The sequence below is a fragment of the Sapajus apella genome, unplaced genomic scaffold (assembly GCF_009761245.1).
Source record: "Sapajus apella isolate SASKATOON/1434 unplaced genomic scaffold, GSC_monkey_1.0 scaffold68, whole genome shotgun sequence".
Classification (NCBI taxonomy): Eukaryota; Metazoa; Chordata; class Mammalia; order Primates; family Cebidae; genus Sapajus; species Sapajus apella.
Window position 1 is genome coordinate 5192104 of NW_022437008.1, and position 25770 is coordinate 5217873.

Consider the following 25770-nt stretch of genomic DNA (forward strand, 5'->3'; position numbering starts at 1 on the left):
GAGACACACACTGCCTGCTAACGCCCCCACACCCCAGCACCTTGCGCTCTGCCACTGCTAGGAAAGGTCAGAATGGCCAGGCCAGCAACATAAGAACCCCTTATCATGGCCAAATACTCTAGAGATGCACACCCACTTTTCTCACTTAGAAAACTGCCATCATAAAGGGAGCCATGTTGAGCCAGGGGGCACCTCAGCAGACAGCAGCCCCTTGTGGTGCATGAGCCAGAACATAGCCCCAGGGACCTAGGACAGTCCTATAGAGGGGCAGGCACACACACACGGCTGCATCAGAGGTGTTTCCTGGGGTGGGGCAGGAGCCAGGGGTTAGGGGCCGGAGGGCATAGTCCAGCATAGGAGCTATGGATGAGAACATTTGATTCCAGTCTCTCATTCTTAAAAGAGTATCAAATCCAGACCTTCCTCATTCTCCCCAAATGAAATCAGTCATCAGGTCAACCCAGCTTCTCCATTCTACCCGTGTGATCTTGGTCCAGACACTTGGTGCCAATAACGTCACTTACATCAGAGGGTCGGTGAGAGGATTAAATTGGTCAACACGGTGTTCAGGCCAGCGCTCAATAAGGGAGAAGAGTGCTATCCCATGTTAGCTCTTGGTACCGTTTTGCCACCCTGGACAGTGCCATGTCAGTGTGAAGAGCCCACTGACACAGAGCTGGTCTCGCATAGTGAGTGGTATCAAAACAGATGCCAGTATTTAAAAATTATACAATTTCACAGAAAAATAAATTCAGCACTTTCTGTTCTTCTTGACAACAGGAAGATGTGATAACTTGGAAACTGCTCTCCTGGGACTGCCTGGTGGCTGCTGCCCCTTTCTGTCTCCTCTAGTTCCCCCCACTCTCTTCCATTTCCAGTGTCTCCAACACCCAGGTGGTCACAGCTGTCATTTGTCATCTTAAACCTGGCCCTAGGGACAGGGCCTATGTCCCACTAGCACCTACTGGGTTGGTAACACCTTGACAAACCTTGACAGGGCGCATGAGCAGCCTGAACTCTCAGATATCCCACCCTGATGATCCCTCTCTCAGGGCCACCAGGACCCTCTTCCAGCTGGCATCTTCACGAGCAGTTCAGCACTGGTACTATGTGGCTGGTGAAAGTGTCACTCTGCCCTAGAGTCATATGAGCTTGCCTGTTTACTCTATAGGCAAAGTCTGCACATCTCAGCTGCTGAGGTCCTGGTAGCTACCCTGCTCTAGCCCTTCTGGAAGCCTCTTCCGAGCTTAAGGTCCCAAGGGTGGCAGGTTACCAGATTGCTATTCACAGCCCTTCATTCCCAATGGGCAGCAGGAAATGCCAAGGCCAGGGCTCCTGCTCACCGCCCTGAGAACCCGAGCTGGAGCTGGGAGGTGTACGCTGGACACTGCCAGGACCCACTTGCCTCAGATTTCCACTTCGGTCGCCTGAAGCCAAATGCTGGCCGTCAGGACTGACCTGCATGACCCGCACCCCGGCTTTCACGTCCATGGGTGTCCCATTCTCGCTCCCCCGGTCTGGGAAGTGTGACATGTCCTGCAGGTGCTGGATGTCATTCTCCACATACACAACCTTCAGCAGGGTCTGCAGGAAGGACAGGGCTGAGGTCAGTACCACAAGCAGCTCAGAAGCACTTCTGAAATTGTGTCTCTCCACAGCCAGTCTCTTCTTCATTAGTAACACAACTCTAATTTTGAGCTGGGAGTTTCGCCAATCAGAATAATTATTTCCTCGCCTCACCTCCCCTGAAGCTAGATGAGAATATGTGAATAAATTCTGAAAAATTAAATATGAAGCAAGCATGTACTCTTCCAAGTCTTTTCTTCATCTTGCAGCCTGGAACTTGGATATGATAGCAGAAGCCCCACAGCCACACTGGGTTACAAGGACGTAGGTTACTTCTTCAAATGACAGAGAGCTGGAAGGCCCTTGGATCCCTAAGGGCTTCCTGCAGAATGGTCTAAACTGGTTACCTTCAGACTCAGACTACTTTTATGAGTCAGAAGCCTAACTTTTACCTCTTCTTTTGAGTTTTTCTATCGTGTGCAGCCGAAAACAGCCTGTATGTCACAGGTACAGAGGAGACGATAGCAGCACTAGGTGGGGAATGAGGGGAGTAATAAAGGTGCACCTGCTACAGCCTCCCGCATCGAGGGCCTTTTTATTTCCAATTGCACTGGCCTCTTTCATGTTTTCCAATTCACCCAGCTGTTTCCCACCCCACGGCCTTCGTACAGGCTAATGCCTAAGTATTGACCCTCTTCCCTTCCCTCTTTACTCCTCCCAATCTCAACTTAGCTGTCCCTTCCATGGAAAGCTGCTCCGGATGTCCCAGACAAGTTCACATGCTGCTGCTCTATGTCCTACTAGCACCCTGCACATTTCATGGTGCTTGTCGCACTTGTGATTGTGCATAACATGGATGGCTGTCAGTTCACTGTCTGCCCTCACTGTATTGCGTGTGCCACAGGGCAGGAGAAGAGTCTTAGTTACTGTTGTGTCTCTAGCATGCAGCAAAGCACGTGGCATGGACCTTAATAAATATCTGCAGAATAAATGAATGCATGACTCAGGTCTCAGCTCCCAGAGAGGCTCCCTCGCTGGCCTCGCAATGGTAACCAAAATTCCTTCAGCAAACTTTTCTCCCCAGCCTCCCATCATGGCTCTTGCCAGCATTCTGCCCGCACTCCCCTGAGGCCTCACTGTGTGGCAGCCAGTGGACAGAGGGAGCCCTGGAATGGCTGGGCTCATCAGCTGCTCTCCCAGGGAGTTCCACCTCAAGACTTAGGAAGCAATTTCACCTCTGCTGGGTGTGTTGGGGCTGCCTGGAGTGGCTGTGTCCACATATCTGGAAAGCAGGAGCCAACTGGCAGAGAATCAGAGGGGACACACCATGCCACCTCAGAGGGGGAGCAGGAGAAACAGAAACAAGAGGAAGGGACGCAGACAGGGACCCGCCTTGGCTGCCAGTTCTTGCCCTGGTGGAACCTAACATCTAGGGTCCATCAGAGTCCCTCCTGCCCCTGCATCCATGCTTACAGTAGGTCTTTATTTCTCCTGAAAGATGGCTCACATGCCAGACGCGGTGGCTCACGCCTGTAATCTCAGGACTTTGGGAGGCCAAGGCAGGTGGATCATGAAGTCAGGAGTTTGGGGCCAGCCTAGCCTACGTGGTGAAACCCCATCTCTTACTAAAAATACAAAAATTAGCCGGGCACAGTGGCAGGCACCTGTAATCCCAGCTACTCGGGAGGCTGAGGCAGGAGAATCACTTGAACCCGGAAGGTGAAGGTTGCAGTAAGCTGAGATCGCGCCACTGCACTCTAGCCTGGGTGACAGAGCAAGACTCTGTTTCAAAAAAAAAAAAAAGATGGCTCACAAAGGAAACCACTCACATTGCTGAAGATGTTTTTCTGCCAGTGAGAGTCAGGGCTGCTGTCCAAGTTCCAGAAGCGAATGGTGTTGTCTGAAGAGCAAGTCAGAAAGGATCCTGATGGCAAACAAGCTCTCTGGTCTTCAAACTCAGGATATACCTATAGTCCCCAGAGGACAAGGCAAAGGGTGACTCAATGACAGCATTATGGCTTACTGTTGCATTTTTGTGAAAAAAAAATTTAAAGCCGGGCGCGGTGGCTCAAGCCTGTAATCCCAGCACTTTGGGAGGCCGAGGCGGGTGGATCACGAGGTCAAGTGATCGAGACCATCCTGGTCAACATGGTGAAACCCCGTCTCAACTAAAAAACTACAAAAAATTAGCTGGGCATGGTGGTGCGTGCCTGTAATCCCAGCTACTCAGGAGGCTGAGACAGGAGAATTGCCTGAACCCAGGAAGCGGAGGTTGCGGTGAGCCGAGATCGCGCCATTGCACTCCAGCCTGGGTAACATGAGTGAAACTCCGTCTCAAAAAAAAAAAAAAAAAAAAAAAAAAAAAAATTTAAAAAAGTAAGTTACAGATAAACAGGTATCATGTAATACTTTCTATGCTAAAAATTAACAAGGCAAAAAAAAAAGGACACAAAATGCTACCATATATTGTACATGTCCCACCTTCAGCTTAGGCCTTAACACATAACCTCAAATAAACTTCCAAGGGAAATGCAGAACTCAGTCAAACATCACTAAGCACAAAAGAAAACAATGTACCATGAGCAAGCAGCAGCAGAAGCAACAGTCTAGCAAGCCTTCAAATACTCAAATTATTAAGTCAGGGGAGGTGACGCATGCCTGTAGTCCCAGCTACTTGAGAGGCTGAGGCAGGAGGATAGCTTGAGGCCAGGTGTTTAAGTCCAGTCTGGCCAACATATGAGACTGTGTCTCAAAACAGACAGACAAACCAAAACCAAAAACAAAACAAAAACACCCAAACTGGAATTATCAGACAGAATATAACTATGTCTAATATGTTTAAAGAACTAAAAGACTGGTTGGGCACGGTGGCTCACGCCTGTAATCCAAGCACTTTGGAGGCCAAGGCGACATCTCAGCTCACTGCAACCTCCATCTCCCAGATTCAAGCGATTCTTCTGCCTCAGCCTCCTGAGTAGCTGGGACTACAGGTGTGTGCCACCACACCCAGCTAATTTTTGTATCATTAGTAGAGACGGGGTTTCACCACATTGGCCAGGCTGGTCTCGAACTCTTGACCACATTGTGATCTGCCCACCTCAGCCTCCCAAAGTAGTGGGATTACAGGCGTGAGCCAACGTGCCCAGCCTAAAAGATAATTTTGACAAGATTAAAAGTATGCAGCCAACCAGAAATTATAAAGATTAACCAAGCAGGGCTGAAAAAGAACTAAATAGAGCTGCTTCTAGAAATTAATAAAAAACATACTAAAAAACAAAGATTAGATATAATTTAGGAGAAAATTAAGTGAACTGAAAGACAGAACCAAAGATATTTAAAATGAAGCTGAAAGGGACAAACAGCCACCATATAAAGAGATTTCAAAATATGGAAGACTGAGAACCAGGAAGATGACAGTAGTGGCATTAATTTTTTTTTTTTTTTGAGACGGAGTTTCACTCATGTTACCCAGGCTGGAGTGCAATGGCGCGATCTCGGCTCACCGCAACCTCCGCCTCCTGGGTTCAGGCAATTCTCCTGCCTCAGCCTCCTGAGTAGCTGGGATTACAGGCACGCACCACCATGCCCAGCTAATTTTTTGTATTTTTAGTAGAGACGGGGTTTCACCATGTTGACCAGGATGGTCTCGATCTCTTGACCTCGTGATCCACCTGCCTCGGCCTCCCAAAGTGCTGGGATTACAGGCTTAAGCCACCGCGCCCGGCCTGGCATTAATTTTTTTAATCTCCCAAAATCACCACATAAGAAAAACATCAACCAGACAGCAAAACCCAAACTTACAGACAATAGTTATAGCAAAACTCAGTAACAAAATATTCCCATCACCCTCAAAATACAAGTGTGTGGGACAAACCACCACCAGTCACAAGACCTACATCAGCATGCATGTGGGAGAGACGCAACGAGGCATCTGACAGACCCAGCAGCAGGGTAATTCCAAAGCAGCCAACAGGTGTTCATTGGAAAGCACGCTGGGCCAAAATGAACAGCAGCTGAAACTGGGTGGGTTTCATCCACCCCAGCAATGCTTGCATGCAAGGGGTAAGGCCTAAAGGGACCGGAGAAGATCCTGTGAACTCTCAAAACTGAGCTGCCAGGGCTCCCCTTCAGGACAAAGCCCCACGCTGAAGAGAAACTGCTGAGAGTAGAAACAAAATTGATCAATAACAACAGGGACAGAAGAAATAAACAGGAGATTCAGATTAAAGGAGAGACATAACACATAAAGAGGACCATAAAAAGGAAGTATCAGAAAGCAGGCTGACATACACTATAAAAATAACAGAAGCATGTAATCCTAGCACTTTGGGAGGCTGAGGCAGGAGGATTGCTTGAGCCCGAGTTTGAGACAAGCCTGGGCAGCACAGTGAGACCGCATCTCTGCCAAAAATAAAAAATTAGCCGGGCATTGTAGTGCATGCCTATGGTCCCAGCTACTCAGAAGGCTGAGGCAGGAGAATTGCTTGTGCCTATGAGGTTGAAGCTTCAGTGAGCTGTGATCGTGCCACTGAAGTCCAGCCTAGGCAACAGAGTGAGAGACTCTCTGAAAAAGAAACAAAACAAAACAAAACAGGCCACCTGTCCCCCCCAAAAAAACAGAAGACAAGAGTTCTTTCTTGTGAAGTTGGAAAAACTGTCCTGAAGCACACCAACTTCTAAAATTTCAGAAAAACTGGTATCACATAAAAATGAACAACAGGAAAGGACCAAGGTCAAATCCAATAGTTACTATTAAAAAAAAAACCAAAAACCACACCAGAAACATATTTTCACAAAAAAGATAAAAACTATAACTTACTATTTCAAAAGAAGGTAAAAGATATTTTAAAAATGATCCAAGATATGAAAACCAACCTAGAAAAACTCAGAAACAAAGTGATATAACTTAAAGAAAGAACTAGAAGGTCGGGTGTGGTGGCTCACGCCTATGATCCCTGTACTTTGGGAAGCCGAGGTGGGTGGATCACTTGAGGTGGAGTTCAAGACCAGCCTGGCCAACACGGTGCAACCCTGTCTCCATTAAAAATACAAATATTAGGCTGGGCATGGTGGCTTACGCCTGTAATCCCAGCACTTTGGGAGGCCAAGGTGGGTGGATCATGAGGTCAAGAGATCGAGACCATCCTGGCCAACATGGTGAAACTCCGTCTCTACTAAAAATACAAAAATTAGCTGGGTGTGGTGGTACAGGCCTGTAATCCCAGCTACTCGGGAGGCTGAGGCAGAAGAATTGCTTAAACTCAGGAGGCGGAGGTTGCAGTGAGCCGAAATCACACCACTGTACTCCAGCCTGGTGACAGAGGGAGACTCTACCTCAAAAAATAATAATAATAAAAATAATAGGGCCGGGCGCGGTGGCTCAAGCCTGTAATCCCAGCACTTTGGGAGGCCGAGGCGGGTGGATCACGAGGTCAACAGATCGAGACCATCCTGGTCAACATGGTGAAACCCCGTCTCTACTAAAAATACAAAAACTTAGCTGGGCATGGTGGCGCGTGCCTGTAATCCCAGCTACTCAGGAGGCTGAGGCAGGAGAATTGCTTGAACCCAGGAGGCGGAGGTTGCGGTGAGCCGAGATCGCGCCATTGCACTCCAGCCTGGGTAACAAGAGCGAAACTCCGTCTCAAAAAAAAAATAATAATAATAATAATAAAAATACAAATTAGCCAGGCTTGGTAGCACGCTACTCTGGAGGCTGAGGCAGAAGAATCACTTGAATCTAGGAGCCTGAGGTTGCAGTGAGCGGAGATCGCACCACTGCACTCCAGCCTGTCTGACAGAGTGAGGCTCCATCGCAAAAAAAAAAAAAAGTTTGTACTTGTATGTTCATAGCAGTAGTATTCGCAATAGCCGTAAGGTAGAAACAAACCAAGTGGCTGTTGACTGATGAACAGAAAACAAAAGGTGCTCTCCATACAATGAAATATTATTCAGCCATAAAAAGGAATGAAGTACTAACATATGCTACAACATGGATGAATCTTGAAAATATGATGCCAACTTAAAGCCAGGCACAAAAACCCACATATTCTATGATTTCATTTATAAGAAATATTCAGGTCAGCATGGTGGCTCACACCTATAATCCTAGCACTTTGGGAAGCTGAGGTAGGTGCACTGCCTGAGCACAGGAGTTCGAGACCAGCCTGAGCAACATGGTGAAACCCTGTCTCTACTAAAATACAAAAAATTCACCAGGTATGGTGGCATGTGCCTGTAATCCTAGCTATTCTAGAGACTGAGGCATGCGAATTGCTTGAACCTGGGAGGTGGAGGTTGCAGTAGGCCAAGATTGCGTCACTGCATTCCAGCCTGGGTGACGAGCAAGACCCCATCAAAAAAAAAAAAAAGAATAGGCCGGGCGCGGTGGCTCAAGCCTGTAATCCCAGCACTTTGGGAGGCCGAGGCGGGTGGATCACGAGGTCAAGAGATCGAGACCATCCTGGTCAACATGGTGAAACCCCGTCTCTAGTAAAAATACAAAAAATTAGCTGGGCATGGTGGTGCGTGCCTGTAATCCCAGCTACTCAGGAGGCTGAGGCAGGAGAATTGCCTGAACCCAGGAGGCGGAGGTTGCGGTGAGCCGAGATCGCGCCATTGCACTCCAGCCTGGGTAACATGAGTGAAACTCCGTCTCAAAAAAAAAAAAGAAAGAAAAGAAATATTCAGAACAGGCAAGTCCATAGACAGAAACAGATTAGTCATTTCCAGGGATGGGAGGAGTGGGAAATGGGAAGGACTGCTTAACAGATACAGGATTTTTTTGGGGGAGGGGTGGGTGATGAAAATGTTCTGAAACTAGAGTAATGATGGCTGCATGACATTGTAAGTGTACTAAATGCCACCGAATAGTACACTTTAAAATAGATGAAATGGTAAATTTTATGTCATGTATATTTTACCCCCCCACCCCCACACACACACGTATAAAATTCCCTATTCCAAAATAAATGGGGGTCGAAAGGGAGAGAATATAGTATATCATAGCTACATATTCAGATCCTGTAGATATAGTAAAATTATTTTTAAAATTGGACAGAATAGAGAGAACATACACAATACAATTGTTTTAACTGTCTTCAGAATTGAATAGTTGTCATTTTCAGATTGTCGCATGTATAATGTGGGAAAAAGCAAATGAGTTACTGGGGATATTCGAATTCCACCACCCCCTGTGTCCTTAAGAACCAGGCTTTGGAAGCAACAACTCAATAGCTATGAGGATCCCTAACACTCAACCTGTGATTCTAAAATCCCAATTTGTACTAAAAAAATATACATGACTTTTCTTTTTTTTTTGAGATGGAGTTTTTGCTTGTTGCCCAGGCTAGGGTGCAATGGCGCAATCTTGGCTCACTGTAACCTCTGCCTCCTGGGTTCAAGCAATTCTCCGGCCTCAGCCTCCTGAGTAACTGGGATTATAGGCATGTGCCAACCCATCCAGCTAATTTTGTATTTTTAGTAGAGACAGGGTTTTTCCATGTTGGTCAGGCTGGTCTCGAACTCCTGACTTCAGGTGATCTGCCTGCCTCAGCCTCCCAAAGTGCTGGGATTACAGGTGTGAGCCACCGGGTGCAGGCCTTTTTTTTTTGAGACAGGGTCTCACTCTGTCACCCACGATGGAGTGCAGTGGCTGGATCTCAGCTCACTGCAACCTCCGCCTCGTAGGTTCAAGCAACTCTCCTGCCTCAGCTTTCTGAGTAGCTGGGACTACAGGCACGTACCACCACGTCCAGCTAATTTTTGTATTTTTAGTAGAGATGGGGCTTCATCATGTTGGCCTGGATGGCCTCGATCTCTTGACCTTGTCATCTGCCCACCTCAGCCTCTCAAAGTGCTGGGATTACAAGTGTGAGCCACCAAGCCCGGCCAATTTCTTGCATTATTAGTAGAGATGGGGTTTCACCATCTTGGCCAGGCTGGTCTTAAACTCCTGACCTCGTGATCCACCCACCTCGGCCTCCCAAAGTGCTGGGATTACATTGCACCAGGCCTGACTGGCTAATTTTAAAAAATTATTTGTAGAGACGGGATCTTCTGTTGCCCAAGCTGGTCTCAATCTCCTGGGTTCAAGTGATCCTCCCACCTTAGCCTCCCAAAGTGCTGGGAATACAGGTGTGAGCCACCATGCCCCGCCTTCAACTTAAAAAAAAAACAAAAACAAAAACAAAAACAAAAAAAAAACAGTGAAATACATAAACATCCTCTACAGCAAAGCTCTCTGTGCAGTGCATGTTCCTCCCGTAGGGCCTCTGCTTGTGGTTCTCCCCAGCAGTTGTAGGTCTTACTCCTCAACTTCCTGCAGGTCCCAGTTCAAATGTCATGTCCTCAGGGAGGCCTTCCCTAATCTTGCTCCTCTCTGGAATACCATCTGGATTTCCCTTCCCCACCTCATTTTTCTTCAGAGAGTTACTGCTGCTTGGCATGTTATTCACTGATGATGTTTCTAGGTTTCCTTTCCCGCCCAAATGTAAGCTCATTAAGGACAGGGTTTTTGTCTGTGTCCTCAGCACCTAGGACAGGGCCTGATGCATAAGATGGGATCAACGAGTATCTTCTGAAGGAATTACTGAATGGGTTCCCAAACTCTGTGGGGAACTGTGCAGAGGCTGAGCAGGGGCAGAGAGAGGGAGGGGCTCACCTCCACATTCCAGACGTAAGAGCTGTGGAAGAGCTCTGACCACACCTTCCCCACTCTGTTGATGTCTTTGATGTCCCAAATGTAAATGCTGTGGTCCTTATACACGCAGGACAGCCACTGGTGGATGGGGTCGAAGGTCAGTGCCACTGTATCTGGGTAGACTGCTTCTGCCTTCCTGTGGAAGAGGAAGCTAACAAGACCACATGGGTCATCAATCGTCATCACTGTCACTGAGTAGTGACAGCCACCTCTAGTGACAGTGGAGCTGCCTCCCCGGCAATGTCATCCCTCATGGTGTTTGTGGCCATGCATCTCTCCTGCTCCAATTCCACTTCTCCCTTTTCCCTCTTCCTCTGCTTTGCTTCTCATGTAGAGGATACAAACTGGAAGCTTCTGCCTGGCCCTGAGAGCAATTGGGTTTTTGATTCCTATGAACATTTCTCTCCCATCATTTCACCCAATCCAAGCTCCTGCTCTCTAAGCATAGAAAGATAATAAGCATGTATCTCAGGCCCCACCTCTTCCTGGCCTCACCAAAGCATGATCAAAAAGCCCGTGTCCTAAGTAGGCTGGGGAGCTGCCCCTTGGCCTGGGGTCTCCCTACAAAGGCTACAGTTTACTGAGCATTTATACTGTGCTAGCCAAGCGTTTTAGCTGCAATAAATTCTCACAACCATGATAAGAGGTAGGTACTATATTTTACCCATGAGAAAACGGAAGCACAGGAAGGTATAGTCACCTTCCTGAGGTCACACAGCACAACAGAAGGCAGCAGAGTTGCCAACCCTGCTACTCAACGCAACACTGCCTGTGGGTTGCTGACCCCTCCTTTCCTTCATGACACCCAGTTCCCCCCTGTTCAGGCCCTGTTGTGGAAAAGGCACCCAAGAGTTAGCATCCAGAAATCCACAAAGAGGCAGACCTAGGCACCTGGCACCCGCTGGTTAGGTAACCCCCGATACCATAAACAGACTTGCAACAAAGGGGAAGACGAGCCACAGCCTAGTGCTTCCATCCACTCGACACAGCAGCCAAGGGACCTAACATGTAAGGCCTGGTCACTTACTCCAACGCCTGAAACCCCCAGCAGCTGCCCACTGACCTGAGGATAGACTACAGGCGCCCCATGCTGGCCTCGTCTCCCACTATCGTCCCCTGGCATACTGGGCTCTGTCCACGCAGTCCCTTACTATTCCTGCAACATGACAAGTACAGTGGGAGGTCACCTCTACTGCTGGGACCCAGCTCTCCACACACCTATATGCAGCTCCTTCTCACCAGACACCCAATCAGCACAGTCCACCCTGGGCACTCCCAAAGCACTGATGCCGACCTGAAATGATCTTTTTTGTGTACTTGCTTATCATTGAGGCCCCCTGCTAGACTGCACAGAGGCAGAGATTTTGCTGCTTTATTATAGGTGTGTCCTGCTTTCAGCCCAGGGCTGGCACTTAGCAGCTGCTTAGTGGGGGTCAGCCATGTGGCTGGAAACACTCCACCACATTCACACCTGCTCCACACTGTTCTTCACCACACTGACTGCTATCTGAAATTAGATTGTTTATTCCTTTGTTTTCTCACGGACTGTTTCTTCCCCCACCCAGCCTCACTTCTCACTGTGAAGCTTGCCTCAGAAGGCAAGGACTTTTCTGCTTTGTAATACCCAGGGCTGAGAGTCATGATGGGTATTTGTGGAATGGACAGACAGATGGATGGATCTGGAAGCATGGATGAATGCCAGCAGAGAGACTCTGGGTGGGCCCCTCCAGTTCCCTCTCCCTGCAGGGCAGTACCTGGGCTCCAGTCCTTGTGCCACGTCTACCCCAAGGTAGTGCGGCTTGGGCAGGTTGGCAAGGTAGTGCAGGCTGTGGGCCTGGAAGATGCGGACTATCCCATCTGTGCAGCCACAGAAGATGAGCTCCTGGCTGACACAGAGGCAGGAAGACAGGGAGACCTGTGGAGGCAAAGGGGACCCCAGTGGATTTGGTGCTTGACGTGGTCTGGCCCAGGGACATGGGGACTGACAGAGCAGCCTTAGGCCTCCAGAGAAGACTTATAGTTCCTTGGGTCCAAGACATCCATTTTAGCACATTTTAAGATTTTTGAAATCAGAACACAACATATGGCCACTATTGAAAGACATGGGCCAGCAGTCAGACAGAAGCATGAACAGGGACAGAGTTGTCACTGCTGTCTACGGGGAAATGTAGCTATGTATGGAAAATATCTGTTCAGCAGACTGCAACTTCAGTAAGTCACCTGCAGTAACAGGTTGAATTTTAGGCTTAAATCTTATTCCCTATTGCTTCCAAACAACTTCATAAAGACTATACTCCAAAGCAGTACAGAAAAAAGTTACAGTATCTAGGAAGAGCTGTCTATTCTATCAGGAAATGCTAGAACTCTAGACACAGCTTAAAGGAGTTTTTCCAAATCTACAAGGACTTAATTTATGGGTCATTTAGTGCTGAGGAATTAAACATCTATCTATTGAGAGCTTTTTACTTGGTTGAAAAAGACAAAATGAGGTTTAACCAACTAGGAAAGAGATAAAACTTGGAACCTCTCCACATGCCATTAACCGCAAAGGTGATCTCCAGAGTGAGTCACAAAGGCAGGACAGGAACAGGAGAGAAAACCACAATGCTCCAGCTGATAGCCAAATGGGCAACTGATTCCAGATGGGAAAACAGCTTGGACTCAAACCTTCAGATACTAAAGGAAAGGAGCTCTGCAATGTATCGATAGATCATGCTTTAGTTTAAAAGTTTATGGCCAGGCACAGTGGCTCATGCCTATAATTCCAGCACTTCAGGAGGCCAAGACGAGTGGATCACCAAAGGTCAGTAGTTCGAGACCAGCCTGGCCAACATAGTAAAATCCTGTCTCTACTAAAAATACAAAAATTAGCTGAGGGTGGTGACAGGTGCCTGTAATCCAGGTTGCTTGGGAGGCTGAGGCAGGAGAATCGCTTGAACCTGGGAGGCAGAGGTTGTAGTAAGCCAAGATTGCGCCACTGCACTCCAGCCTGGGCAACAGAGTGAGACTTCTTTTCAAAAAAATAAAACTAAATATAAATAAAAGTTTGTGTATTTTGTGTAGTCTTTTTTGACTAAAATATTATTAAATCAATGGTATCTCTGATCTTTTTTTTTAAATGCAGTCCTCTACCAGGCAAGAGTGCTCAACGGAGAAGAGAAATGTGAAGCAAATCAAATAGTGATGGGAAAACAGCTGTCACCTTGAGCCCATTTCAGGGTACCAAGCACTGTGCTCCCTGCCTTGCCTATATTATCTCACCTGACTTCCTTATCAGCTCTGTGGGGAGGGCAGCAGTACTCCCATTTTACAAATGTGGAACCGAAGCTCAGAGGGGGAGTCATTCTCCACTAGTCATGTAAGCAGAACCTGTGTGGTCAATACTGATGAGCAGCAAAGACTCTGCCCCACTGATGGCAGAGAGGGAGGGTGGTACCTTCAGGTTGATCCACTTCTCCAGAACCCTCTTCTCATTGAACTGGCAGAGGAGGCCTGAGTAGGACACACAGAAGGTACTGCCCGCCATCCGGCCCCGACCGCAGGCCACACCACAGAAAATGTTGTTGTGCAGCTCGCCCAGTATGCCTGAGCGCCCTACAAGGGGTACTGTGCCCGTCACCTGGAGACACAGAGGGCATAGTGAGATACTGTCCACACAGCTGAGCCCCAACAGAGCCACAATGGGCCCTGCATGACCAGATGATAGGACACAACTAAACAGGAGAACCCTAAGAAGCTCTTCCAAATGGAGGAGAAGGAAAGAAAACAGTAGAGCCCTGCCCCTCTGGTTAGAGGGGCTGGACAGCAGCAGTCCAAGAATGAGGGCCGGTCCCAGGGTCAGGGGGTTCCTGGCAGGGCCTGTGCATTAGCACCCTGAGAGCAGGCCCAGAAGCAGCAGCTGGGCCCCTGAGACGCCAAATGGTCCGAGACCACTGCCCCCAAATCTTAGGGAGAAACAGGAGCCCATGCTGCCACCGATGGTGACTCCCTCAGGGCCTGGCTGAAAGGGCAGGGACAGAAACTCACCTTTGTCTCAGTGGAGACTTCCAAGAACCAGAACCTCACATGCCGGTTCCCAACAGTGACAAAATAGCTGCTGTCCTCTGAGAAGGAGAGAGCAATGACTCTACAAGATACCTTGTTGGAGGCCACCACGATGTCTTTCTGGAAAAATAAGCACAGAGAAGCTCATGCCAGCACTCATTCCATTGAGCTATCTGTGCCCTTGCTCTCAGCCTGGACCTCCCTGCTCATCCCTGCTTCAGGTCTGTCTTCCTGGGACCCTACAGAGAGCTGCTGTATGGGGAAACCTATGTGGGGCACTCTGCCCATTCCTCATCAACAAAGGAGGGGACAGAGGCTTGGAAAGGTCCCCATGTCAGAGTATGTTCCAGAATTCTCCCCAAGGGTCTAAGCTCTGCAACCCATAGTGTCTGTCCCCACAGCGTTGGGGACAGTCATGGCTGGGATGTAAGGATGACACAACCTATGGCTGTCACAGATAGGGCTCTGGCTCTGGGCCCTGCCCTGAGTCCTTCACAGGATAACCCACAGAATTCTGTCAGTGGCCCCATGAGGGAGGTACGTCTCCGCAATGCTGCCAGGCTCAGAGGCGGAGATGTCATGTGCTCAACTCAAGGTCACACAGTGGGCTATGGGCAGAACCAGGACTTCGTACCCACTTCTGCCGGCTCCACAGCTGTTCCAAAGCCTGGCCTTCCAGTGCTTATCAACTCACTAAAGTCTCACAACTCAACAAGGTAAGTACTACTATATGTATCTAACAAAGGAGGAAACAGACTCACAGAGATGTTAAGTCACTCGCCTAAGGTCACAGCTGGTCAATACAAAAATATTTATAATTCTTCTAGTTGGGAGCCTGTCTTGTGCCCTACAATAAGGGATCAGCATGCAGCAGGTGCTCAATAGCTGTCATCTGTTGGGTGAGTGGGCATTTTACTACATCCTCTTATATAGCTCTCCCAGTGCTTGAGACACAGGATGATCTGGCAGCTGGCTGCCTGCCACATGCCCACTGGTCGGCTCTTACCTTCCAGTCCCAGACATTGAGCACCATGTCATGTTGGTAGCCCATGGACACGATGTGCTTCATATTGGGTGAGAAGGCCACACAGGCCACACCATACTTGTGGCCTAGCATCTCCGCCACCTGATTTTTCTCCTCCACATCCCAGATGCGCACGGCAGGCCTGTGCCCATTCTAGGAAAAGTGGGGTCATTACTGCTGCTAGACTCTGTACCAGGCAGGGCTAGAAGGGTTGTCAAGGCTGAAGATGGCATTGCCACAGGCTGTGCCCAAAAGCCACCTCCCTCATCTGCCACTGGGCTGTTCTGGCCCAGAAAGGAGCTATTCCAGCGACTCCCAGGCCTGCTGGGAGCAGAAGGAATGACCCCCAAATCCCCCCAGCCCCCCATTCCCACTCAATCATGATCATGACTCACCTCCCCTGTCACTATGTACTTCCCATCAGGGGAGAAGGCCAGAGCACTCAGAGACTTCCTGCGGATAAGGAAAAGAGCTGATCACTGGTTCCACTGAGGGTGGGCAGCCAGACCCCATCCTGGTGACTCCCATAGCAATCTACCCTCTCCTGCCTCCAAAGCCTTGGAAGAGGCCAGGAGGGGTGAGCTCAAGCAGCTCCCACAAAGCCAGTGCTGCTGGCGTGTCCAGAACAGCACACAGAGAAATGGGGGTAAAAGCAAAGGCCCCTTTCACCCTGAGACACCAAACCCAAATGGGATAGACACTGTATGAGGACTCTGCTTTCTTCTCCCTCTACCACAGTGGGTACCCTAAGATCCCACCCACCCTATAACACTGGGAAATAGAGATGCAGGAAATGCTACAGGCCTGGCCTAACTCAAGCGGTGGTGCTGATGGGAGGACCCTGGCAGGCATCATATCAAGGGAGCCTTGCAGCGTATGCTCCACTGCTAAATGCTGAAGGTGTTGTGGAAAGTCCATAAACAACCAAAATGTTTCTCTGATACTCCTAACTAGCCTGCACAAGGACTGAATGAGCAGACCAGCTGGCATGTTTTTGGCAGCAAGATTCACCATTCCCGGACAGTATGGTTTCCTTCTTCTCCTCTCTTTTAATCTTTTTACCTTTGTTCCTTAACAATCTAATAATTGTCTCCCTACATGAGATGGTAAATTGGCGTGCAGATAACTAAGTAAATGCCTCTAAGTGAGACTCTGGCAACTTTAAGGAGTATTCATCATCAAGTCAACCTGCTTCTTCCCAGGCTTTCCGTGGCTCCTTACTCCAGCAAACAGGGCAAGCTGCCTCCTGGATATCCACTCGCCTCTCTTTCCTCACTGACATAAGCCCACTTTTATGCTTGCAGCTACACATATATAGCTACATGACTTAGTCTGGCCAATGAGAAATAAACTGACATGCTGTGTGGACTTCCCGAAATGCTCCTCAAAGGGAACCCTTTGCCCTGCTTCCTACCAGTTTCCCTCCTGAAATAAGCACACAACAGCCAGAACTCCATCTTGGGCCATGAATCGACTTTAAGACTAGAAGCCTCACAATAAATGAGGTAGAGCAGCAGGAGAGAAGAAATGGGGCCAGGCACGGTGCCTCATGCCTGTAATTCCAGCACTTTGGGAGGCAGCAGTGGGTGGTCAGGAGTTTGTGACCAGCCTGGTCAACATGGTGAAGCCCCATCTCTACTAAAAACACAAAAAAAGCTGGGCGTGGTGGTGGGTGCCTGTAATCCCAGCTACTTGGGAGGCTGAGGCAGGAGAATCATTTGAACACGGGAGGCAAAGGTTGCACTGAGACGAGATTATGCCATTACACTCCAGTCTGTGTGACAGAGTGAGACTCTGCCTCCAGGAAAAAAAAAAAAAGTAGCCAGGTGTGGTGGCATGTGCCTGTAGTCCCAGCTACTTAGGAGGCTGAGGCAGGAGAATCGCTTGCACCTGGGAGGTGGAGGTTGCAGATTGCACCACTGCACTCCAGAACGGAGTGCAGAGCAAGAACACAGCAAGACTCTGTGTCCAAAAAAAAAAAAAAAAAAAAGGAGTGGGGTCCCTGGTGATCAGAGACACTGCCCCTGGGCTGCCCACCTCTGAACATGCAGGAAGAGCATGCCCTTGGGTTTTGAGCTACGCTGTGAGGGGTTTCTGTTGTCTGTAGCTGCCCCTAACTTGTCGCATGCCCTGACCTTGTGCCTGGCCCTTTGACAAATGCTGTGTGGCTATCACTGCACTGATTCCTCACGCATGCTTCACGGAGTCAGGGCTCTCGTAAGCCAACTTTGCAGATGACGTGACTGCAACAAAGGGAAGTCTGCCAGCGGTTACCTAACCAGACAGGGCAGAGCCCCGACCTTGAAGCCAGTAGTTCTCAGTCCTGGCTGCACATTGGAATTCCCTGGGGAGCATCTGAAACATGTCAAAGCCTAAGATTAGTTGAGTGAAAGTTTGGTGAGGAACAGGGTAACATTTGCTCAGTCTCAGAAAAGATGTCCCCAGAATACTTACTAGTCACAAAGGGAAAAAGAGAGGCTTTGAAGTGGAGGAATCTGGCAGGCACCATCTTGGCAAAGTGCTCCCAGTCAACAAAACCGGTCTTGGGAGACCTCCTGAGAGGAGGCACCAAGAAAACACAGTACCCCTTCTGGTCTATTTCTGCCAAAGATGTAGAAGCTAAGTCTGCCTGGGAGGAGGCATCGGACAAACCCAAATGCTGGGACACTCTACAAAATACCATGTTTACAATCCTCAAAAGCATCAAGGTCCTAAAAGTCAAGAAAAGACAGAAAAGCCATGTCAGCCTGAAGGAGACTGAGGTGACAACTCAATGCAATGTGTGGTTCTACACAGAATCCTCTGATCATAAACAACAATCGTGGGACAACGGCTGACTCCTGAATGGAGCCATCTGTGGAGTGTATGGGAGTGATGCACCCATTTTCATTTCCTGATTTTGCTGGATGTATAACAGTTTAGAAGGACTGTCACATTTTTTTTTTGTAGGAAATACACATTGAAGTATTTATTTTATTTTACTTTACTTTTTTTGAGATGAAGTCTTGCTCTGTTACCCAGGCTGGAGTGCAGTAAGCGATATTGGCTCACTGCAACCTCTGCCTCCCAGGTTCAAGCGATTCTCCTGCCTCAGCCTCCTGAGTAGCTGAGATTACAGGCACCCACCACCACCCCTGGCTAATTTTTGTATTTTTAGTAGAGACAGGGTTTTCCTACGTTGCCCAGGCTGGTCTCAAACTCCTGACCTCAAGTGATTCTCCTGCCTCCAAGGCCTCCCAAAGTGCTAAGATTACAGGTGTGAGCCATCGCACCCAGCCTGAAGTATTTAGATATATAAGGGCATTATGTCTACAACTGATTCTCATAGTTCAGAACAATTGAATATGTACATAGACAACATTTGGCCAGACGTGGTGGCTCACACCTATAATCCTAGCACTTTGGAAGGCCAAGGAGGGCACATTGCCTAAGCTCAGGAGTTCAAGACCACATTTGGCAACATGGTGAACCCTGTCTCCACTAAAACACAAAAAATTAGCCAGGCATGGTGGCGCATGCCTGTAGTCCCAGCTACTCAGGAGACTGAGGCATGAGAATCGCTTGAACCTGGGAGACGGAGCTTGCAGTGACCTAAGATTATGCCATTGCACTCCAGGCTGGGCGACAGAGTGAGACGGCGGGGGAAAATTAAAAAAAAAAAAAAGCTAACATTTGGGAAATATGGAAAAGGTCTTTGTACTATTAGAAGTCTGAAATTATTTCAATACAAAAAGTCTAAAAACTGCCAATGCCCAGGTTTCACCCCAGATCAACTGATTTGGCTTTCTCTTGGGGTAAGGCCCATGGGCTAGGTGATCCTGATATGCAGTCAGGGTGAAAACCGCCACACTGGCCACACCACTTCCTAACATAGACCCACAGGTGGTCAAGGGTGGGCACCTGTATGCCACCTACTACAGATCCCGGCTACCCACTCCACTGCCTACAGGTGAGAGGAACTGGCCACAGGAGTCTGACAAATGTCACTAAGCTCAGCCCATCACTGTCACAGGGGAATGTGGGCCCCAGAGGCCAGTATTTCTCACTTTTCCAAACAATAGGGACATTTGGATTTTTGTATTAAAAAACTTAAAATGTCCACTCATCCAACCTTTAAAACACACTGTGTCTGGCAAGTCTATGCGACTCTGGTTTGCTCTCCCAATTGAAGGTAGCTATTTTATTTCCAGTGGTGACCAAGGATCTGAAAGAAGTGTCTCACCTGAGATTCCACAGTGAACAGACGCTTGAGCCAGGAGACTGGAACCCAGCTCTGCCCTTATCACCAGTGACAGAACCCACAGTTAGGAACAAAAGGTCCAAAGAGCCACTTTCAAGAGGGAATGCAATTCTGCCATATAACAGGAACCTGATGTAGCTTAAGGATCATATAGTAGGAACCATAAGGGCAAATGAAAACGCACTCCTTATCCAACCACCTGGAGAACTGGGCCAAAGAAGCTGAGCCTAAGCTATGCTAAGGAGGGACATGGGGTGCCTTCCAAAGGTCACAGCCCTATTGGGACCATATCCCCAGGGTAACACAGAGATCACTTAGCCCCAAGGCAGAGGAGCAGGCCCTTTCCCAATAAATTTACAGCTGAAGGGATCTTTCTAAAACCCAAATCACGTTCAGTCTTTCTCCTAGGAAATGTCCATTAGGCCGGGCGCGGTGGCTCACGCCTATAATCCCAGCACTTTGGGAGGCCGAGGGGGGTGGATCATGAGGTCAAGAGATCAAGACCATCCTGGCCAACAGGGTGAAACCCCGTCTCTTTAAAAAAAAAAAAAGGAAATGGCCATCAATGTGCCAGACACTGCTCTTTGGTGCTAGGGACACAGAAATGAACTCAGAGAAAGTCCCTGCTCTCAGAGCACTCATACTAATGAAGGGAGACCCACAGTGAATACCATCAGTGAGGAAATTGAACAACATATCAGAAGGGAGCAAATTTTGTGGAGAAAAGCAAAGCAGGGAATAGAGCTGCTGGAGGGCTGGAGGTGAAAAGCACATCCCTGGCCTGTGGCGCCCTCCTGTGGCTGCTCTCTGTACTCAGCATGCTATCCAGCCGCTTCCCAAGGCTACAAGGCCTGGGGGAATGTGGCTTCTGCCTGTTGCAACCTCATCTCCCCTGCTTCCTTTCTCCAGGTACCCGGATCCCTGGCCACTTCTAAACCGCCCAAGATTCTTAACCACTGCAGGGCCGTTGCCTTTGCCGTGCCCTCTGCCTGAAGCGCTCTCCCTACAGCTTCTTATGGGTCACCTCTCACTTCCTTCAGGTCTCAGACTCGGGGCGGCGTTCCCTGAGCCCTCCGATATGGCTTTCCTCCTATTCTCTGCCCACAAACCTGCCCGAAGACATCCCCCATCATTTCCTTCATAACACTGATCATGATCAGCCAGTAAGTAGCTGATTGGTTTACAGTCTGTCTTGCTCTAGCCAGCAGAATCTTGTCTCCTCTGGTGACTGCTGTGTCCCCAGCACACAGAACAGCACCCAGCACAGAGCAGACACCTGGCGAATGCTGCTGAGCCAAGACGTGAGTGAACGAGTAAGCACCTACCTATGAGTACCTCCAGGCTGTGTGGGGGAGGGGAGGCATGCTGAGCCTTTGTCTCAACCTTGCCCCTACCCCAACCGCCCAGGCCTCAGCCTACCTGGCGGTGTTAAAGATGTGCTGCTGCTTGTTCTCCTTGGGGTCCAAAATCACCACCACACAGCTGGGGAGAAAGAGGAAAATACGCTTCAACTGGAGGGAGTGTTGGGGTCCTGGGATAATTCTATTCCCACCAGAAAAGCCCACAAATAAACAAGCACCCTCTGCATAGATGGCTCTCTTTGGTCTCCTCCTCCCCCTCCTCCAGGTGTTTCTGCTGAAAATTCTAGGGCACTTAACACAACTATGTTCTTAAACTGAAACCAACACTTCCTCTGAGGTAATGTCTGTCAGACCCTAGACTAATAAAGACCTTAGGCTGGCTATAATACCAACACTTTGGCAGTGGGAGCGGGAGTGGGGGAATCACTTGAGCCCAGGAGTTTGAGACCAGCCTGGTCAATATAGTGAGATCTCATCTCTACTAAAAAAAAATTGGCTGGCTGTGGTGGCATGTGCCTGTAGTCCCAGCTACTCGGGAGGCAGAGATGGCGGGATAGCTTGAGCACAGGAGGTTGAGGCTGTAGTGAGCTGTTATTCATACCACTGTACTCTAGCCTGGGCAATACAGCCAGACCCTGTCTCAAAAAAAAAAAAAAAAAAAAAAAGAGAGAGAGAGAGATGTAATTGTTTTAAATCCTCACAACTGCCAGATTAGGTCAAGTCAGGACTCTTTAGGCCCATTTATAGATAAGGAAATAAACCCAGAGGGGGGATGTCCTTAGCACAGTGCCAGGCTACATGAGTATTTATGGAATGAACAGCTGTAGCATCTCCTTCAGTCCTCTCAACTATTGCAAGCAGAGGGGTTACTAGCTGTTTTACAGAGGCAGAGGAAGAGGCTCAGAGAGCAGCATACACAACAGAGCTGTGACAGAAATCCAGGTTACCTGACACCACAGTGTGGATTTTAACCACCTGTCTTTCCCAGAATCGCTGTCACCTCCCCCCTGTAGTCATAATAAAGGCTTTCACTGCACTCACTACATGCCAGGCACTGTTCTAGACAGAGAGTGGGCTATGGAATCCTCTCCACAGTCCTTGGAGGCAGACCCCATTACCCACATTCTACAGGGGAAAAAGATGAGGCTCAGAGAGATTCACCGATGGCTTCAGGCTCTGAGCTCCAAAGTCCCTAGCAACAATTAGACGCCAAGGCTCTCATCTGCTTACCCTGCCAGGTAGGCCACATGGCCTGTGCCAGGGTCACAGGTTAGGCCACTGCTGTTCTGGGCTGTGATGCCAAGCACCTTCTCGAGTGACACCTGCAAAGAAAAGGCCCAAGTCAGAGGCACCCACCCCAGCTGGCACCACATGGTGCAGCCGTCTTGGCTACCCATTCAGGCTCGGCTGCATTCGACACCCACTCACTGAGCTTCTGTGGCCATGCCATCCACCAGCAGCTAACACTTGTTCTTTCAACATTCCATTGACAATACAATGCTAGGTGGAGAGCACAGAGTGGTGAGAAGGAGAGACAAATTCCTGCCATTGTGGAATACCCTACGAGAGATTTCTACATCATTACTCTCATTTTACAGCCACATTATGCTGCTGATGGGGATGGTGGACATAGAAGGGGAGCAGAACAAATATGTCAAATACATGCCAAGTAATGACAGGTGCAAGAGAGAAGAATAAAGCAGATAAGGAGGTTAGGAGTGCAAAGGAAGTGGGAGAATGCTGTAGTGAGAAGGTGACCTGTGAATAAGTTTCTAAATACTTTTGTTTGTTTGTTTTTTGAGATAGAGTCTTGCTTTGTTACCCAGGCTGGGGCGCAGTGGTGAGACCTTGGCTCACTGCAACCTCTGCCTTCCAGGTTTAAATGATTCTCCTGTCTCAGCCTCCTGAGTAGCTGGGATTACAGGCTCATGCCACCATCCCTGGCTAATTTTTGTATTTTTAGTAAAGACAGGGTTTCACCATGTTGGCCAGGCTGGTCTCGAACTCCTGGCCTCAACTGATCCACCCACCTCGGCCTCCCAAAGTGCTGGGATTACAGGTGGGAGCCAATGTGCCCAGCCTCTTAGTACTTTTATATGTATAAAAGACTTGAATCCTCACAACAGGCCAAGAAGAAGGCACTATTATCACCCCTGTTTTACAGGTGAGGATTCCGAGGCCCAAGATCTTACATCTGTGAGTGGCCATGTAAACTCAGGCAGTCTGGCTCTAAGGCTAGCACTTTGGGCTGTACAGGAGAGACACAGAAGTGACCAAAGGTAGACAGTTTTCCCACATCAAATTCACAGTCCAGAAATCTGAGAGGTTTCAGCAAGTAAAAAAACACATGAACAGTAATATTTAAAATTTAAACAAAGCAGGCCAGGCGTGGTGGCTCATGCCTGTAATCCCAGCACTTTGGGAGGCCGAGGAGGGTGTATCACGAGGTCAAGAGATCAAGATCAGACTGGCCAACATGGCAAAACCCCGTCTCTACTAAAAATACAAAAGTTAGCCAAATGTGGTGGTGGGCGTCTGTAATCCCAGCTACTCAGGAGGCTAAGGTAGGAGAATCACTTGAACCCAGGAGGTGGAAGTTGCAGTGAGCCAAGATCACGCCAATGCACTCCATTCTAGGCAACAGAGCAAGACTCTGTCTTAAAAAAAAAAAAAAATTTAAAGATTGGGTGTGATGGCTCAGTCAGGAGTTCAAGACCGGCCTGACCAACATGGTGAAATCCTGTCTCTACTAAAAACGCAAAAAATTGGCAAGGTGTGGTGGTGCATGGCTGTAATCCTAGCTGCTCAGGAGGCTGAGGCAGGAGAATCGCTTGAACCCAGGAGATGGAGGTTGCAGTGAGCCAAGATCGCATCATTATACTCCAGCCTGGGCAACAGAGTGAGACTCTATCTCAAAAAAAAAAAACAAACTAAACAAAATAGATGAGGAAACAGAGGCCAAGAGGGGTTACCCATCCAGGAAAGGGCAGCGTCAGGATTCCAATATAAACAACTGAGCAATGGCACTCATGTTATTTTATCTGTTGATTAGCATTACCAAGCATTAGTATGAATGGTTACTTTTAGACTAGATCTTTGCAAGACCAATCAACTCTGTGTTGTCAAACAAGAAAAATAAATATTACCCCAAATACACAGTAATAATACCCCAAATACACACTAATAAATCAGTATTAGCTAACATTAATAGGGTACTTGCCATGTGCCAGTGTTGTTCTAAGTGCCTAGGATGTGACCTCATTTAATCCTCACAAATACCCTATGAGAGATTTCTATATTATTATTCTCATTTTACAGATAAGAAAACTGAGGCACAGATAACTGCGTAACTCAGCAGGACACAGTGGCTCTCACACCTGTAATCCTAGCACTTTGGGAGGTCGAGGCAGGCAGATCGCTTGAGCTCAGCAGTTCAAGACCAGCCTGGCCAACATGGCGAGACCCTGTCTCTACAAAAAACACACACACACAAAATTAGTCAGGTATGGTGCCATGCGCCTGTAGTTCCAGCTACTCGGGGAGGCTTGCGGTGGGAGGATTGCTTGAGCCCAAGAAGGCTGAGACTGCACTGAGCTGAGATCACTCCACTGCACTACAGCCTGCATGACAAAGTAAGATCCTGTCTCAAAAAAAAAAAAGAAAGAAAGAAAGAAAAAGAAAAGTTTATAACCTGACAGGAAGAATAGGACTAAGTTTAAGAATAGGACGAAGTTTAAGCTCAGGCTGCCTGTGTCCAGCCATACCATCAACAGTCTGTGCTCTTAGCCACCTTGCTATGCCACCTCTCTGAATTTGCTATTGTTATTATTATACATAGTTTAAGAGCTCATAAGGCACTTTCAGGAACGTACAAGATAAAGGCTATGAAGTATAGGGTGCTTGGTGAGAGATGAAGGTGAGTGTCTCCTTAAGAATGGGGTTCAAGAAAGCCTTTCAAGATAGCGACTTTCAGGCTGAGATCCGAGGGATGGGAAGGAGCCAGCCAGGTAGAATACAGCAAAAAGCCCAGGCTGAGGACTCACCAATCACAAAGGCTAGGAGGCAGAAGAGAACCTGGAGCCTCAGGAAAACTGAAAGCAGGCCAGTATGACTGAACCTTGGTGACAGGGAGGACATGGGAGGTACAGCCTGTACACTCTGTAGCCAGGAGTGGGCGGTATAATCACAGTGCAGGAGAAAGCCATGGGGCAGGAGCAAGCTCCACCAGCAGCTACCAGGTATCCACCCTTTATCTGGACTCTGTGCCAAGAAGGGATCACAGTTAAAATTTCTTTTCCTCCAACGTGATGGTATGGTGCGTTTTTTTTTTTTTTTTTTTTTTTGGAGACAGAGTCTTACTCTGTGGCCCAGGGTGGAGTGCAATGGCATGACCTGGCTCACTGCAACCTCCGCCTCCTGGGTTCAAATGATATCCCCCGCCCCAGCCTCCTGAGTAGCTGGAATTACAGATGCGCGCCAGCACACCTGGCTAATTTTTGTACTTTTTGTAGAGACGAGGTTTCACCATGTTGCCCAAGCTGGTCTTGAACTCCTGATCTAAGGTGAACAGCCCACCTCGGCCTCCCAAAGTGCTGGGATTACAGGCATGAGCCACCGTGCCCGGCCAGTGGTATGGTTCTTATCATTTCCATTTTATAAAAACAGGTTTTGTGCCTAGAGAGCTGGAAAACAATTTTTTTAAAAAGTGCTGCTGTGCTGATGGAATTCCTTCTACCTACTGTGAAATCATTTCCTTCTATGTTTCTATTTCAGGATGTAGGAAACTGTTCTGTATGCCCTCCTCCCTAGGCAGCACTGCAGAGACTTTACAAGC

General features: G+C 48.4%; 1 protein-coding gene across 3 annotated transcripts in view; it reads right to left on the reverse strand.

Moving 5' to 3' along the window:
• The window catches only part of WDR62 (WD repeat domain 62), a 47947-nt gene that overhangs the window by 21281 nt on the left and 896 nt on the right, over positions 1–25770 (reverse strand). For 2 of the 3 annotated variants that reach the window (XM_032249476.1, XM_032249475.1), the window contains exons 2-11: positions 22167–22258; positions 20995–21057; positions 15731–15788; positions 15318–15488; positions 14294–14431; positions 13704–13886; positions 12022–12182; positions 10229–10418; positions 3396–3533; positions 1406–1584 (exon numbers count right to left, since the gene is read on the reverse strand). In XM_032249476.1, the coding sequence (XP_032105367.1) occupies positions 1406–1584; positions 3396–3533; positions 10229–10418; positions 12022–12182; positions 13704–13886; positions 14294–14431; positions 15318–15488; positions 15731–15788; positions 20995–21057; positions 22167–22258 (1373 nt within the window). The remainder of the gene's footprint in view (positions 1–1405; positions 1585–3395; positions 3534–10228; positions 10419–12021; positions 12183–13703; positions 13887–14293; positions 14432–15317; positions 15489–15730; positions 15789–20994; positions 21058–22166; positions 22259–25770) is intronic. The other variant, XM_032249477.1, reaches the window with a different exon arrangement.